Source organism: Chaetodon trifascialis, chromosome 21 (assembly GCF_039877785.1).
Source record: "Chaetodon trifascialis isolate fChaTrf1 chromosome 21, fChaTrf1.hap1, whole genome shotgun sequence".
NCBI classification, from domain to species: domain Eukaryota; kingdom Metazoa; phylum Chordata; class Actinopteri; order Chaetodontiformes; family Chaetodontidae; genus Chaetodon; species Chaetodon trifascialis.
In genome coordinates, this window is record NC_092076.1 from 16,662,730 (window position 1) to 16,680,943 (window position 18,214).

Consider the following 18,214-nt stretch of genomic DNA (forward strand, 5'->3'; position numbering starts at 1 on the left):
GATTGAAAAGAATTTGAAGAAGCACTTAGATCACACGTGACTTTTATCAACCTCTGTTGGCAATTTGTAGGAACTGCACCACAGATCAAACTCGTGTCCCCTGCAGTCCATGGCACAACCCCTGACAGCAGATGCTGTGTAATGAAATCAGTTCATTTATAGACGTCTTTCAGCAAATAAAGCTGCCGTAAGTCTGACAGCACATTTCCTGCCAAACACTGGAGGTGTGGGTGTTGAATGCTGGACCATAAAGGGTTATACATAACCTTAAAACAAAAAAACGGACGGGGCAGGACTCAGGATTTTTTGGAGGCACAAATTGTTAAAATAGTTGAGTGATGGGAGCCAATTAATCACAACGGCAAAAACATTTCAACAAAAAAGGGAAAAGAAGACTCTGTTATCTGGGTAAGCCATGTTCCAAACCCAAGTTAGCTGTACTAGCAAACAGCTGTGTAGAGAAGATGCTTAACAGCGATATTAGTCTTATTTAATAATTCATATTTCCACTTTTTCATGGAGTTTTTTATTCTAAAGGTCTAAAACATCACAGGACTTCCGCTTTAAGTTTGTCATTACAGTTAACCTGAAGAACTGCAGTTCTTTGGCTGAGGTTTACCTCGAGCACAGAGATTATTTCTGCCTCTAAGATTTCCGCAGCCATATGGAGCATTGGCTGTCAGCAGCTTATGTCCAACCCCCCCACCCCACCCCACCCCCGCCCCGCTGTCTAGCTCCTGTCCAACACTGACTGCCCAGCGACGCACAGTAGGGAAACACATAAACACACTCGGGCTGTTTTATACAGGCAATAAGCAGTGAAGAGTTAGAACGTGAGACAATCGACAATTACCATCAAGGCTGGCGACTTTTTGATAACATTTTGATAATTAAATCTGAAAAAATAGGCTGCAAATACAATTTTTGTGTGTGTATGTGCGCATAAGTTAGTGTCTCATCCATTTCAAGTGTAAAATAGAAACGTCCTGGACCTTTAAGGTTCTTTGCAATACATGTTAGAGTAGTGATGATACAGTTACTCATCGTGCTTATGATAATCACACCTGTGACATTAGCAGGAGGGAGAAGACTGAAAGACAGTCGCTTTTATTTTGTTACATCGGCTTCTTCTCGTGGCTCTTTTTCACTCGGATCATTTGGTGCCTTGAGTTCAAGCAGCAAAGCTGACGTGTCAAAAGACAGACAAGTCAAAACGGTCATCGGCGTTACTCCGTGCATTTTTTTTAACTAGCTGTATTCATATTTTAGTTGATGAAAGGGTAGTTTACAGTCTCACTGGGAGTCCAGGTTCAGTCTTGGTGTGCATTTCTTCCGGTGCGTATTTGCTCTGAGAATTTTATTTTTCATAAAGTGTTTTAAGTAGAGACAGAGAAGCTGAAGCTGTTTTCTATGAAATGTCATGCCTTTTTTTTCTTTTGTACATTCAGTTGTCTAATTTATTCTCAAGGTTTCATTTTTTGTGTTACACATTAAAAAAAAGTTTGCGCTTTGACTTTTTTTAGTCGGGGGGGTGGGGGGGTTAATGTCATCTTTAGGTGACTTTTGCTTTTTTCTACTCGATAACTAGCTTTTATTTTTGACTAACCTGATGATCTTCAACAGTAAAAAAAAATATATTCATCAGGTTTACCACATATGCTAGTTTTTATTCACATAAATGCTGATGAACACTTTCCAAAAAATATAGTTTTCCTCTCAGATGAAAATGTTTTAAGTTTTCTAAGGCTCTGTTTGCATGTCCACCTACCGTGTTTGGTTTGCTGGATCCACATGTGACTTTTTTATTTGTACACTATTTGTTGACTTGTTTCTGCTGTACAGTAGAGTGTGTTTTTACATAGTATCCGACGTGTTCAAGCCTACAGAGCAGTCTCCTTTCATTATTCTGTGCAAAAAAAATAATAATAATAATCTGCCAGGCAGCTGTGGATAGAAAACTCTTTTTATCTGATGCTGGACTTTCTGTCTTCTGCTGTCCATAGAGCCTCAGTGTCTGTATTCATCAAACAAAACTGTGTGACACATGCATTGTACCGCCTCAGACGAACCTGTGCAGGCTTCAAGAAATGCTGTGTTTTGATCCCACTGAACTGTCTTCATCAGGACCTGAACAACACACAATATTTCCAACAATGTGGCAGAAGGTGATTTTTTTTTTTTTTTAATTGAATGTAAATGAATGTCACCAGTCTCAATAAAAATAAATCTTTGTCCTTTGGTTTAAAATACAGATTTGAAAATGTTTTTTTCTGAGGCAGACATCACAACAATGACACCATCTTGAGACGTTGCTTCATCTGAAATACAGTCAGTTATACGGGCAGTAGTTACAGGCAGTGCAGTGACCTCCTAAACCTCAACGTTTGAAATGGACAGCCAGCCAGGTTAGAGGTGCAGCTGAGGTCAAAAGCAGCTGTGTCCAGATGTGCATGCATAAACAATATAAATGCATATAAAGTAACCAGTGCAAGAATAAACATTTATCAAACACTTTATCAAATTACTTGTGACTAAAAAACACTCTTAAGAAGGAGCTGCAAACGTCTGCTCAGAGGATTAAGAGTTGATCCAAGAAGACAGAGGTGAGGACTGTTTTGGAGTGATTGTGCAAAATATATCTAAAGCAGTATGTATGGATTGTTTAAACCAGGCACGTCAAACCTATTCCACAAAGGGCCGTGTGGCTGCAGGCTTTTCCTCCAACCAATCAAGAGCGCGCAGTCTGACCAATCAGCTGTCTGAAGACTGAGATCAGCTGATGAAATGAGTCAAGTCTGGTGTGCTGCTGCTTGGTTGGAAAGAAAACCTTCAGCCACTCGGCCCGTTGTGGAATAGTTTGGACATGCCTGGTTTAAGCCCATCATTCACATTTGAAACCTGGCATTGGTTTGCTTGCAGTCTCTTTCTGTTCATCTTCATGTTGCACGCCTCCGCCAGCTTTGTCCTTCCTGCTCCAGGTTTTCCTTTTCAGCATTTAGTGTTGTTAATAATAGAATTGCTGGGTAAAACCTGGACATCTTAAGGATTTCATACAATATATTAAAAAAAATCCTGAATCACATATTTTTGCAAAACAGCATCAGTGGGCAAAAAGAGTGACTGTTATGACAGATATAATTTGAACTCACATTTCCTCCCAAAAGGGTGCAGCACTGGGAACAATTGCAATATCTTGTCTCTCATGTTGCTCAGGATGCTTTTCATCCATACATATTTAAACCATTAATAAATCTGATCGATTCAGGTGACGTCACTGCTTGATGCCTTGCTGTCTTCACATCTGTGCCTGCTGTTAAGCTTCTAACCAGGGATTCAATAAGCAGCGTGAGGAGCAGGAACGAGGCAGGAAATTCTGATTTCTAGATTTAGATGCCTTTGACATGTTAGCCCATCTCACACAATCCTAACCAACAAATGGGGAGAGGATCTAACATGCACTGCCTGACCAAAAAATAAAGGTCACACACTAATATTTCATTGGACCGCCTTTAGCTTTGATCATGGCACGCATTAGCTGTGGCATTGTTTTGATAAGCTTCTGCAATGTCACAAGTTTGTTTTTCCGCCCAGAGGTGCATTCATTTTCCACCAAGATCTTGTATTGATGAGGGGAGAGTCGGACCACTGCACAAAGCCTTCTCCAGCATCTCCCAAAGATTCGCAATGGGGTTAAAGTCTGGACTCTGTGGTGGTCAATCCATGTGTGACAATGACTGCCTGAACCACCATGTGAGCCCAATGAATCCTGGCATTGTCATCTTGGAATATGCCAGTGCCATCAGGAAAGAAAAAATCCATTGATTGAATAACCTGGTCACTCAGTATATTCAGGTAGTCAGCCGACCTCATTCTTTGGGCACATAATGTTGCTGAACCTCAACCTGACCACCTGCAGCAACCCCAGATCATAGCACTGCCCCCACAGGCTTGTACAGTAGGCACTAGCCATGATGGGTGCATCACTTCATCTGCCTCTCTTCCTACCCTGATGCGCCCATCACTCAGGCGCAACAGAACAGGGTAAATCTGGACTCATCACACCACATGACCTTGTTCCACTGCTCCAGAGTCCAATCTTTATGCTACCTAGCAAATTGAAGCCTTTTATTCCGATTAGCCTCATTGATTAGTGGTTTTCTTAAGGCTACGCAGCTGATCAGTCACAATCCCTTGAGTTCTCTTCCATTGTGCATGTGGAAATGTTCTTACTTTCACTAGTAAACCCCTAGCCCTGAGTTCTACTGTTTTTCTGCAATTTGATTTCACCAAAGTGATTGCCGATCACGATCAATCAGGTTAGTTTACAACCACATTTCTTCTTTGAAGATGATCCTTCCAGTTTTTAATAATGCATTGGACAGTTCTTAACTCAATTTTAGCAGTTTCTGCAATCCTAGATGTTTTTTCCGCTTGATGCATGCCAATGATTTGACCCTTCGCGAACAGACTAACATATTTTCCACGACCACGGGATGTGTCTTTCGACGTGGTTGTTTAAGAAATGAAGCTACTCATTGCATCAGTTGGGGTTAAATAACTTGCTGCCAGCTGAAAGATAATAGCCCATGCCCTAATTATCCAATAGGAGGCTCTTACCTATTTGCTTAGTTAAATCCAGGTGGCAACTTTTTTTTTTTCAGGCCAGGCAGTGTATATCCTTACTGAGACTTTTAGGTCTTAAACAAGGCAATTATTTTGTATGACGTATATTTTGTAACATCCGTGCTGCAGTCCCTTCCTCCCTCTCTGCTGGCTACTTTTCCACTCTTACTTCATCAGTCCATCAGGTTGTGCTCCACAATAGGTTTGCACTACAGGAAGGTGCTGAGGGTGTTATCCACACTGGCCATTTGCAGGTACTCAAGCTGGTGGTCGCTCTCAGATTCCACCTCTGATTCCTGGTCCTTGTCGTCCTCCTGGCTCTGACTTGACAACGTCTTTTTCCTCCGGACAGATCCTCGAGAGCGGCGCTCCAGACACTCCAGGATCATGTGGGCCAGGTCCTGCTGGAGCCGCTGGAAGTTCTCCCTGGAAAAGCAGGAACCAGGTTTAAACATGTGCGTCTCAACTATCCTGTCAAGCTACAGTAAATGTGCAGTTGAGTTCCAAATACAGGTCTTAGTGACAAATCTGAGGTCTAAATATGCAAAGCTGAGTAAAGTCAGAACAACAACAACAGATTTCATTAGGTGGAGGGTTTGCTCACGTTGTGGGTGGAGTCGGGAGGTCGTAGTCTTCGCCCGTCTCACCTGTCAACCAGTAGGTTGTCTCTGTTCCTTTACCCTTGGAAAACACACACATTGACACTATTTTGCTGCTGCATTCATCTCAGACTGGTTCATGTGTCTGACATGTTCAGTAAATGCAATGCAGAGGCTCATCTTTACCTTCAGATACGTTTCTCCTCTCATCTCATACTCAAACTTGCAGTCTGTCCTCTGCAGGATGTTTATAGTGGGCTGACTGACGTGGATCCGCAGGGCTGGAGGATAGTGGAAGATAAAACAAAGCTTGGCTGTGAAAATTCATTTCATTACATTGATTAATTGCACAAATAATGAGCAGTGCATTGCTACTGCAGCACAGCTGGGCCACACTCGCTGGCAGCATTAATGTCAGTGGAAATCAGTTTGCTCATTCAGTGTCTCTTGGCATGTGTTTATCTCTCGACTCACGGTGTCCTGTGGACTCCATACGAGAAGCAGTGTTGACTGTGTCTCCAAATAAACAGTATCTGGGCATCTTTATCCCCACAACACCTGCTGCACAGGGACCTGGACACACAAACCAACATTCGGTCAGTTTTCCATCCTCGATTACAACCGTTTACAGGATATCAGAAAATGAGTGGATCAAGGGGTGGTGAGTCAGCTGAGCAAAGGCTGTCGAAGGATTCGGTTCCATTTACAAATAATGCGGCCGCCGTCTACCTGAGTGCACGCCGATGCGTATCCACACAGGGATGCCAGGCAGGTGCCGGAGCTGGAAGGTGCCCATGAAGGCCAAGATGTCCAGCGCCATGCGGCAGATATCCACCGCGTGCCTGTTCCCATTTCGCTTCGGAAGCCCAGAGGTCACCATGTAGGCGTCGCCAATCGTCTCCACCTGAAGGTAGATGGATGAAATGATGGTTCCGTCCTGTCTACCTATTTGTCTCTTTATCGAACTCCACCCATGTCAGTACCTTGTATACATCATGGTGGTCGAGGATGCTGTCGAAGCCCTTGTAGATGTCATTGAGCATGTCAACGACTTCCATCGGTGTGCTGTACTGGCACAGGGTGGTGAAACCGACGATGTCGCTGAAATATATTGTCACTTCCTCGTACAGCTCCGGCTCCACCACGCCGGTCTCCTTCAGGCTCTTCACCACTGGACTACAGAGAGAGAGAGAGAGAGAGAGAGAGAGAGAGAGAGAGACAGACAGATGAAACAGGAAGGTCCACCTGTGAATGTTCTGCTCTAGTTAAAGCAGAGATTCCCCTCTTTTTTCCCAAATGTACACCCACAAAGACTTATTTCAACCATTAAACCATTCCAATAAGTCATTTTGACTGTTTAACCGTTGTTTTTACTAGCTTTGCTTCTCTGCTTGCTGCCTATTTTCATGCACTCTTCACCACTACTAGTCTACTTTTAGGAAAGTGCTACGGTTCTGCTGGAGCAGGTATTTGCATTTAGCACCACAAACAGTTCTCTACCAGGGGACATGTATGATTCTGGTATCAGTGCTTTCTGGCCAGTGTCTAAAAAGTGTGCCGTGCTTCCTTGAGTGTAAACAGACCCAGGAAGCAGCATGAAGTTTAGGCAGTCTGCCCTGTCCCTCTCAGCTTTGTAGAGGGCCGTCCTCTCCTCCACCAGGTGCTCCAGGTTTCTGGAATACATCTGCAGCCGTCTGATCATGTTATCCATGTAGCTCTCATTTTCCTGGTTATGGATGTTACTTAGGGAGAGGAGAGAAAAATAAACTTCCACTGAAAAAAACTACGAATATGTGGTAAATTTCTAAATATGGCAATACACATCAATCACATCTCCAGTGGGTCTATGAAAGTAAAGACAGTAAATACCTGATGATTTTCCCCAGACAGTTTTCTACCTTCCTGAAGTCAGGTCTTTTTTCTGGATCCTCATCCCAGCAGCTTTTTATCAGCGTGTACACCTTGTAGGCAGAGGACGCGAAGCTTTAAAGACGCATCAGACAATACACACACACACAGACTCGCAGATGTCAGCTGGCATCAACTCACCTCTAGTTCTTTCTCTGAAGCCATGTCAGAGTCAAGATCAGGTCTGAAGTAGGACGTGATGACCTTGGACAGCTTTGCTGTTGGGAAACACACAGATTAATTCCCTGCAAAGTTAGAATATTATATTACTGAGTGTGTGTATGAAAGCAAAACACTGGATCTGGATCAAACAGGCTCTTGACTGACTGCCTCATGACCACAGTGGAACAATAACAAGGCATTTTCCTACAACCCTTACTGAAACAAACTGCAGTACAGCAGCTTGAATACCTCTATTAATCCATTTAATGGGAATCGTGCTTATGTGTCTCTCCAAATCCCATTTTACATGTTTCTTTAAAGATACTGTTAAGATGTTAAAGATACTGAAAGGACTACCCTCCCTTCAGCAAAAAAATAAGATAAAATAAAAATACACAACTCTCCTCCTTTTCCACTAAATATCAGACAGTCACTTGAAAATAATTATATTCTTCATTCTTTTCATTTTCAGGAGCTCAGCCTGTGAGGATGGGCCTTTGTTTTGGGCAGTAGTTGTGTAAGTGTGTCACACCTGCTCGGTCGGAGCAGCACTCAGTGTAGAAGGTGCTCTTTCTGAGAACGATCTCCTGAGCGATGATGGCAAAGCTGTAGACGTCTCCTTTCTGAGAGGTGCCCTGTTTCCTCAGATGCTCTGGAGCGGTCCACAGGTCTGAGAGGAGGAGGAAGGAGAATGTAAGAAAGTGGTGAAAGTGAAGGAATGGGCAAACACTCAGTGAGGGAGGACTGTGGTTTGACCTGCGCCGGGGCTAAGGAAGGTGTTGCAGCCAAAGTCTGTGATCTTCACCACCATACGATTGTCCACCACACAGTTGGTGGACTTGAGGCGACCATGCACCTGGATGTCACTGGTATGGAGATAAGACATGCCCTGCACAGAGGATGTAAACACCAGAGGAGAACGAGACGAGAGGGTTCAGTGAGTGATCTTTACTGACATCTACTGGCTGGTGGGGGGAACTGCAATAACAAGTCCTGACGTGTGTGTCATTCAAGTCAAAAACATTAGCTTGATATGAACCTTACAAAGCCCAAACATAGTTATGGCATCAGTAATATTATTAATCACATGACCTGTCACGTGGTGTGAAGCATGACTGAGGAAGTGACAGTGGCTGTGTTACATCCTGTTGTGCTTTTATTTATTTATTTATTTTTTTTTCCAGAGTAAAACAAGATCATTTTATTAGATATTCGGATGAACTCAGAGAGGAATGAGTGAAAAGTTCTAATTACAATTCATAAGCCTATCTGGTGCTCAAGAAGGTTTCTTATTAAAGCGACTAGATGAGCACATACTCTGACAAGCTAAACTTTATTCAAAATTACCAAGATGAGTTTTATGTTGCCGACCACTCAAATAGAGTAATATTGAGTATCACAATTTATTTGGCTGGGTAGTCATAAAGTTGGATGTATAGGTAATTTCCTTTATGAGAAAAGATTCTAAGTCCATCTTATTTCAGCAAAACTTCTCCTGTATGGGTGCTTTTATTTTGAAGAGTTTAAGTTCAGGTGCAGTTTTCTCGCTAAATATGTCTGTGTTTATATCAAAATACACACTAAGGAAATACAAAAGGACCAGTATTCAAATTTAGGAAGCAACAACTGACCACAACAATTGACCACATTCATTTAAAAAATATGATTGGTCTGGTTTTTAATACTAAAAAGCAATCTGACTCTGGCAATGTACAGTCCCTGACATTCAGTCTGTCTTCCATATGTGAAACTGTCAGGTATCTGTCATGTGGAGGTGCCTTTGTGTCGAGCTGAACATATGACACCTACATATCATAGGTCAGCGGTGCAGTGTGTTGTTCATCAGCTGAGCCCAGACTGTCCGTCTCACCTTGGCGATGTCGTACATGACGGAGATCTTGAACTCCCAGTCCATGAAGGTCTCCTCTGGGTACGAAACCTTGTCGTTCAGCACGTACTGGAAGAGGAAAGGGACGGAGGGTAATTGTTTGTGGATGTGTTTTACTCATGTTGCAGGGACATAAATCGGTAAGGTTTAGGGAAGTAGTCGTTATGTGTGCTGTGAGTGCTACTGCTTTGTGTCTCAATTAATGTATGATGGAAACAATTAGAAAATGAACTCGACGTGAATGTGTGCAATACGTACCCTGAGCGACCCCCTCTCTCCGTACTCAAACACACCGAACACACCCTCAACAAACTTGACTGTGCCATAAAACTTTGTGAGGTTGTAATAGTCAATTTGCTGGAGCTGCAGATAAAAGAAGAACAGGACGCGCGTGAGGATATTAAATCCATAAAAACTCAGCATCACACAAACCACCTGCTGCTTCTGTGTGCGTATCTTACCGCGTTAAGTTCTATCCTCTGGGTCTCATTGAAGTTCCCATCGGAGTGCTTCAGCTCCTTCAGGATCACAATCTGAAAATGTTGCAGCAGCATCAGTCACACCAGCATGGCCTAAATGTTCATGTTTGGTACCGTGCATGTTGATTGATGTGAAAACTGCTGCAGGATGTTGTGGTCAGCTACCTTCTTATCGTAGAATGCACGGCGAATCTTGAAATCCCTTTTTTTTCTCTCCTCTTCGATCTGATGGGGGCAGATGAAAGGCCTTTTATCAGTAAACATGTCCTGGTTTTTCTAGTGCTGGTGCTTTCATGTTCAATGATAACTCTTTATACTTTATAGTATCGTTCAGTCAACACTGGAGAGTGTTGAAAAAGCCTCCATGCTGACTCACCCTATACCTCATTTACCTTAAGAGAGATGACATTGAGTTCATTGGTCTCCGCCAGTGTGATGAGATCGGAGGCGATGTGGGACCAGCGCTTCCTGAGCTCACGGTCTCTCTTGTTCTGACTACGCAGGAAACAAATACCAGCAGGAGGTAAAGCGATGAACTAGCTGTGAAGACGCACATCGTAGTACAGGGATCTAAATGGCCAAGACCTGCACTTAAACTCCCCTTGGCTCAAAGATCAGGACACAGAAATCATTCAACTTGAAATTCGTCAGGTTGGTCAGAAAAATCTCTTGAAGAGAACCAGAAAACCTTTTTTAAATTAATTTTAAAGACTCCAATCCTCGTGCATCATGCACTTTATCTACTGATGGAACATTATGGTTTCCAGTCCTGTAACCTGAAATCATTTATACATATTGAAGTCATCAAAAATCATTGTCTGATAGAGATAGAAAGCATCCTGTATTATCTCAAAAGTGTAAAAATAACACGTCTATGGTGATAGCTTCTTCATTTCTCTTGCACCTGATGCAAACATTCAGCTGTGATCTGCCATGGAAGCTGCGGTCAGACTGAACCTCTGTGTTGGTCTTTTAGCATTTAACAGCTGCCACTCGGGGTTAGACATCCTGTAAGTGTGCTGTCAGAGCTGTTCGTCTCTCTTTTCCAGCGTGTGTTGATGTCCTTTTAATAAGGGCTTTTATACAACAAACTTGAGTCATTGCTCACCTGTAGAAAATGAAGGCGATAGTGGCCACCACAACCACTGTAAGAGTCAGCCCGATGAGAATAATGTTATAAAGTGCAGGGCCTGAAGGTGTGCACACAAAAAAACAGTCATTGTTAGAGGAGTTTGGACCACTAGTGGCACTATGGAGCAATGTTTTTAATGGCAGATGCCTATTAACACATTCCTGACATCGGTTTCATAGTTGGTGTCAGCAAAAAAGTGTGCAAAAAATGGTTGTAAACATGGAAGTATTTTGCTAAGTCCGCTTTGCAGATGCTTTATGAGTGAGGAAATGCATTCAGCTCATTTGTTAAACCAACAAGGATACACACAGCCAGTTTTGGTGAAAAACACTGAAAGCTAAAAACTTATTAACTTGAAAACTCAGGTTAACAATGAGATGACATACATGTATAAAAGTGCCTTTGTGTCAAAGTGTTTCTAACTGGCTGTCACCACCCCGATACAAGGTGTACAACATATATCCAGATAGATTATCATCATTTAACTGACGGTAAAATTCAGTTTTTGTCTTTCACGAACAAGTAAAAGAAAAACAGTTTGTAAACCTTGAAACTGAGACATCACTCCAAACTCACTAGGACATTTCCCGCTTCACCTTAGAGACCAGAAAAGTTAACAAAAATATAAAGTTTCCCTCTTTATTACACATCTGGAGTTCAATCTCAGATCATTGCACTGCAGACTGGCAGCACACCTTATTGACAGCAGGTCAGCTTAACGCTGTCATCAAACTGTTGTGCAGTGTGTGTGTGTGTGTGTGTGTGTGTGTGTGTGTGTGTGTGTGTGTGTGTGTGTGTGTGTGTGTGTGTGTGTGTGTGTTTTATAGCTGTACTTTGGTCTGGTGTGGAATCAGGTAGACTGTCTCCCCAGATGAAGACAGGGTGCGGCTCGATCACTTCGGTTTCGTTGTCCTCGGTGTTGAAGGTGAATAGGATTTGGTACTGAGGATCCTATGAGAGAAGAAAATGACAGCCACAGATTCAGCACGACAGGGTTTTATTTTGAAGATCCTTGAGAGCTATTACTGACAAGATCATGATGAAGACAGAGAACAAAGTACCTTGTTGTCTGAAGTGGTGTAAATGACAGTGAGGTTAGTGTCTCTGTCTCCATGCCCGTCCAGCTTGTATAATCCAGCACTTCCTGAGAAGAATCAGAGAGACGTCTTTGCACATAAACTGTCATGGTCCTGGTGCAGTGTTTTCTGGGTTTTTATCGTCTATTGGCACAGTTTTTCCAGTCTGTTTCTGTGCTCCTTCCTCAGCATGCTTTTCCCTCCACACCTGCCAATCAGCTCCTACCTGCTTCTCCTCCTCACTCACCTGTTTCTTATTCCCTCATCAGCTCATAAATACGTTTAACTGTCGGTTATCTGCTCCTGCCGGTGCTTATGGTTTGGACCTTCTGTCCATTTTGTCCTTTGAACTTTGATTATTAAAGCCTTTCTCAATCCAACCTGTGATTCCCTGTGTCTGCTTCACCTTTACTGTAAAGGAGTGTTAACTGATTTGTTTTTTCATTGTTTTTCTGTCATCAGTAAAGAAAACAAGGCCAAAACAGCTGAACAGACACGAACTGTGAATTATGAAGGAACTTCTCAATCACCCAATTACACACAGCTGCAATCTGCAGGCTATAGCGCCACATGGCTTCATCTTGTCAGTGCAAAAACAGAAATGAGTGATGGCAGCTGACAGTTTCAGTCTGTTAGGCCTCACACACAGCAGTAATCTGTGACAGCTCTCAGGCCTGTTTTCAGGGCCAGTTGAGTCATGTCATCAGTATTTTTTTCCAGTAATCTGTGAGGAGTTTCAGTTTTACAGTTGCACCTTGAGAGTATGTCATAAGCTGATTCCAGTATTTTTAGACTGAGCATCATTCATTAGGCCAATTAGACAACAGTGTATAGCCGTGCTAGCTGCTCTTTGAGGCTGTACTTAAACACAGCAATTCTTTAAGCTAAATGCTAACATCAGCATACTAATATGCACACAATGACAATGCTAACGTGCTGATTTTTAGCAGGTATTTTATTTGCATGTTTTTTAGTTTAGTGTTAGTATGCTAACGTTTGCTATTTAGCACTAAACACAAAGTACAGCTGAAGCTGCTCAGAGTGTCATTTATTTACAGGTTATTGGTCATAAATCAGAGTATTGGAATCATTTAAATTTGGATGATGCCTCTTTACTACACAATGCTTTTTTTTTTCTTCTTTTTTAAAAAAAATTAATCTCCATACATCATTTTTGTCTTGGATTGCTTATTTCTATTTTCATGGTTTTGTCTCATCAAAAAAGTTTTGCTTAAATGATTTATTAAGCATAAAAAGAAACAAAAACACTGACTACTGGCATTAAAGTGAAGCGCATTAGAAGGTCAGATTAATTTTACTTTCCTCTGATGATCTCTTCATCCTTCTTACCAGTAAAGGAGGTGTTTCTGAAGTAATTCACATGGACAAACTCCATCTGCTGAATCTCCCACTGAGGTTTTTCAAGAATTTCTCTCATCACCTTGTCTATCAGCAGCACCGAATCGTGGTACGCAGCTATGTAATCATTCATCTGCAGAGAGAGGGAGAAAAATTCATGACTGGAACAACACTCTGGATTTAGTCCCAGTACGGCTGTTGACACACTGCTCTGCAGATTACTCTGGTTCACATGAAGCAATCAGTGTATTTCCAAAAATGTCAAACTGTTCCTTTAAAAAGCAGGACAAGGAACAACAAGTGTCCTCACCGTGTTGTTGCCTTTGAGGTCCGTGCTGATGATGTATTTTCTGGTGTTGGGCATCGTCAACACCAACACGTTCTTCATGGCTGGCACTGACGACGTGTTGATGTAGTATTTATCACTGTGGAGGGGAGGCAGGACTGATATTCTGATTAGTGCAAAACTCCAAGAGATACAGACAAACTTAAATGAGAATATGTGTCAATTTAAAAGTTGTGTCATATGGTATACACCAGTGGTTCCCAAAGCACCCCTCTATCAATCAACCATTAACTCTACTGCCCCCAGTGGGGCGTTTGGTTAAGCAGCAGGGGGATGTGCATAAGGCACATGAATACAAAACTAAGACTTAAAAAAACTACTGAGATGGCAGAGAAAATAAAGGAGTGTTTGACCCTCTGAGGAGGCTGCCAGGCAGCAGAGACTGAAACTGTAAAGAATGGGAGCGATCAGAGAGGATGGACTGTGCCTCCTTTTAGCTGTTAGTTGTAAAGATCCGTCAGGGTTACCTTGCAGTACCAGTGATTTGGCTGCAGACTTTAACCACCTTATTGACTACATTTCTGTGTTTGACCTTGAAAGGTTGACAGCAGCAGAAAAAAGACAAAGTGTCTCAATAAAAAATCGATAAAACACTGTCGTTTACCGTCAACCCGGAACATCCTGAGACAAAAGAGACGCTGCTGGCTTTTCTTGTACACCATGCAGTATTGCTCTCAAATGTCAGGGTTTTTTGTGTTTGTTTGTTTTTTTTGTCTAGTATAGCTTGCAAATACTTGTAGGACTCATTGCCCTGAGATGCAAGTAACACTGATTGGGAATCACTGCTGTATAGTACATGCCAGAGAAGTGTGTGTGTGTGTGTGTGTGTGTGTGTGTGTGTGTGTGTGTGTGTGTGTGTGTGTGTGTGTGTGTGTGTGTGTGTGTGTGTGTGTGTGTGTGTGTGTGTGGGAAAAAGCACTGACTTGTAAAGATCGATAAGGATAAATAGAATATCATTGCTGTCTGCCTCTTTGGAGCCATTTTTTGCCTCCAGTATGTCCATTGGCGATCCACATATGATGAACACTGCAAACACAGAAACCGTACGTATCACTGTATGCATGAGCAGCAGTGTATGCATTTTCAGTCAAACCTCAACTTCAAATTTCCACTTCAACCTTGAAACCAAAGTTAATGCCAAACCAAATGTCCTCTTTTATGGCTACATCAACATAACATAAAAGACTGTGTTATATGCACAAGTTTGCACACATTGCACAAATGCCATATGTCATTTTTCACTTTACGCAGAGTTAACTGAACACTACATTCCTGTCTTTCTTTGTGTGTGTGGTGTGTGCGTTCACAGCAAGTTCAAGCGCTATGTTTGAGTTCTCTGAACAGAATGCTCCTTCTGTGCCGTTTGGGAAACAGGGTGTACGTTGCATACCTTAGTTTTAATTTGCATAACGCAGACAAGGAGATGTGTGTTTTTCACTTACAGTTGCTTGTCCTGTTTTTGGGTGATGCAAGTATGTTTTTCAGTTCGAGTGGTCCACGCACCACCGCGGACTGCATTTCAGTGGGAAAACGGCCTGCATCCAATGCATTTATATACCTGCAGAAGAAAGTCACTTAAAATTCCAAATTTAAAATAATAAAAAAAGCTTTACTAAGCCATGTAACAGATGTCAATCAACACAACATGACATATTCTCACTTGCACACTGGATGTTAAAAGACAAAATTACAGCATCAGATCACTTCCTTGTTGTTGAAAGACATAAGGTCAATAGGACCTCCACTGCAGGTGCTTATTAATGTATTTCAGCGATGTCTAGCACAAGACAATGTCAGAGATTTTTCAGATTTTCTGAATCTGGAAGACAGAGCTATTCCATTTTATCTCAAAAAAAGAGCAGACCTGCCATTGCAATGATCACCAGGATGGGACCAGAATCACTTGATGGTGCAATAAAGTCACTGTACATCTAATTTACTCACAAAAAGTAGGTTGCTCTTTAAAAGACATCTCTTCAGTGACTCACCAAAAGCAATCTTCAGTGTTGCTGTCTTTCTTATAAACATAGGCCGTCTCCCACTTAGGTTTGATCTTGTTGCTGGCTTTCCAGAACTCGATGAAAAAGTGTGAGATCTTGCGTGCCGGTGGCAGGAGGCGCTGCAGGTTAAGTGTGTTGTCGCAAGACAGACCGAAGCTTCCAGCCGAGATGATGGGTGTGCTGAGCTTCAGACCCTTTTCAGCACTGACAGAGACAGAAAAACAGGGAGGAAAAGGCAGGAAAGAGAGAGAGAGAGACTGAGATTGACACCTTTGTGAAAGGCTAATCTACAAACACATCTGCTATGAAACCATCTGATGTAAGGAAGCATGTTTAGGAGCAGATTTCACATGTATAATACTGTAACATTTATATACGCCAAACATAACAAACGCTGTTTTTTAAGTGTGTTGGTACTAGTGCAATCATGACCTTGGTAAAACCTGGCACTTACTCAACTATTTGGAAAGTAGCGTGGGTGCAGGAGGGCCCAAGCACAGAACATCCGAGTTCGCCTGATTTCTGCAACAGAGAACAAATGAGTGTGAGTGTGTCAGTGTGGCTGTTTGCTTTACATTTGTATGCACAGCTCATTTGGCCAAGTTCAGGTGTGCTGATGTACTTGCTTTTAACTATGCGTGACAGCTACCCCTGTGTGCTTAAGCCTATGAAAAGTGGGGGAAATGTTTCTGAAGTAAAATCTCCCTGTTTGGCTGTTTGTACGAAATCAGGATGATGCATCAAGTCTAGGAGTAGGTGTTGAAAGCAAGAATACTACCAGAGCGACTTACCATCAGGTCTTTTAGCACTTCCACCCCCGCACATATGCAACTCTGACAATCTTTACGTCGATAAATGGACGTGTTGAAGCCAGAAAAGTCTGCTGTGAGATTTAACTTCACACCTTTATTGTTGTTCGTGGAAAGAAAGAAAGAAAGAAAGAAAGAAAGAAAGAAAGAAAGAAAGAAAGAAAGAAAGAAAGAAAAACATGACGTCAGGATTTTTTTTAATTGGTGTCAATTAAAGTTCAATAAATTCCTTCCCCAACCAGCAATCATCCATCAACAGCTTAGCAACTGCAATCTGATCTGCGAGGTGCACATGGGGCTGTAGTAATCAGAGTAATCTGTTACTGCTAAGAGTTGGTGGTTTACTTTTTTTATCCTCTCCAAAATCAAAAAAAGATGTAAGAAGAAGTCCACTGTGTAGTATTTTTCCATAGAGTGGGAGCAAGTCTGAGATGCTACTTCAAACATAGTGTAGGCTAATGTTAGCAGCTTTGCTGCGCTGTACGGGATTTAGAGAAATTTACACTCATCCTTATTTGAATTAATCATATCAGTGATATCATACTTATGAGATGACGGCTAACTAGCTAGCTACATCTACAAGAACTGTGTTTTATTTCCCTGCCTTCAGTTTGCGAGGATGATTATTTTTTGCCTGAACCTGCTGATGGCTGCAGGGCTTAGCTAATGGTCAGATGTGGTCAATAATAATTCACCAATAAATTTTATCATTAATGTAGACCAAAGATCAAACTACAAAACATTAAGTACACTTTATCAATGACTGTGTCCTCTAGGTCCGTATCTTATTATTTATTACACTGACTATACATCATTGTATTTGTTATCAGTCAGTACTTCATTTGGCCCGTGAAATCAAAGCCGTTATAATGTGCAGTTTAGCATGGTAAGCTGGAAGCCAAGAAATGAAAACTTAAAAGAGCTTAGGGGGAAAAAACACAAAGTACTAACATGTATGACAACCCTAAACACTTTTGGATAAGTGCTGCCAGGTCTTGCATTTGAGATTTTATTAAGTGCACTCAGCAATATACATTAATCATGTTAAATTACAGATGTGTTCAAATGCAACCAGCTATATACTTACATTTGTATCATTATACACGGGCATATTGATCACACTATAGCATTTACGGTAATACAATATTTTTTGAGTCCATAGTGTAGTACAATTCATTATGCACAGACAGTCTTTATGTTGTGTTTCTTATTTCATTACCTTCTGTTGTGCCCATGGTTGTCTCAATGGCCTTCAGTATTTCTCCTCTCACAAACTTCAGACTCCAGGGAGAGTGGTCATCCTCCATCAGGATCACATTCATTGTAGTCCGATCCAGACACTGCCTGATGCCCCGACATGGAACGGCAAGAATCCCCATGACACACAAACACAGCCACCACCACCGTGTTCCCATTTTCAGCTCTGGAGTTCCCAATATTTCTAATTTTTTAACTAAAGAGAGTCCATGATCTGATAGAGCTTTTAAATGTGTTATTTTTCACCGCTTCTACTCCAGGGTTCAGTGTGTCTAAAGTCCCCAAGAACTTCCTCTTAAATTCTGTGGCAAATTCCAGAGATTAAATTGTTTCTAATCCACCATGTCTTGGCTGAAAGTTTATTTTAGAAGAGTAATATCCAGTAATCCTTTTCTGTTTCCTCCTCTGAGTTGTTCGCTGGTCAGATCCACGCTCCCACTGTCCCTCAGAGTGGCTGCTCAACTGTCTTTTCCACATTAAGTTGTTAATATACAACCTTTAAGGACACAGAGGTGGACCATATAACCTTCTCGCTGTTGTGCCAAGGTCTGCATGAATTACAAGCTTGATACACAG

At 41.9% G+C, this 18,214-nt stretch overlaps 1 protein-coding gene across 1 annotated transcript; it reads right to left on the bottom strand.

The window, feature by feature from the left end:
- Positions 1-4,832: 4,832 nt before the first annotated feature.
- On the bottom strand, positions 4,833-17,796 carry gucy2cb (guanylate cyclase 2Cb). The gene is made up of 27 exons (XM_070990666.1): positions 17,601-17,796; positions 16,364-16,476; positions 16,027-16,094; positions 15,561-15,776; positions 15,015-15,130; positions 14,496-14,598; positions 13,537-13,651; positions 13,218-13,359; positions 11,853-11,935; positions 11,625-11,733; positions 10,768-10,849; positions 10,052-10,154; positions 9,825-9,884; positions 9,642-9,713; positions 9,439-9,543; positions 9,163-9,249; positions 8,049-8,181; positions 7,825-7,962; positions 7,272-7,348; positions 7,092-7,183; positions 6,806-6,964; positions 6,206-6,398; positions 5,952-6,126; positions 5,697-5,795; positions 5,409-5,503; positions 5,228-5,304; positions 4,833-5,049 (listed from the first exon to the last, which is right to left on the bottom strand). Exons 1-27 carry the CDS (start codon positions 17,794-17,796, stop codon positions 4,833-4,835), a joined length of 3,225 nt encoding a protein of 1,074 aa, XP_070846767.1.
- Positions 17,797-18,214: the final 418 nt, after the last annotated feature.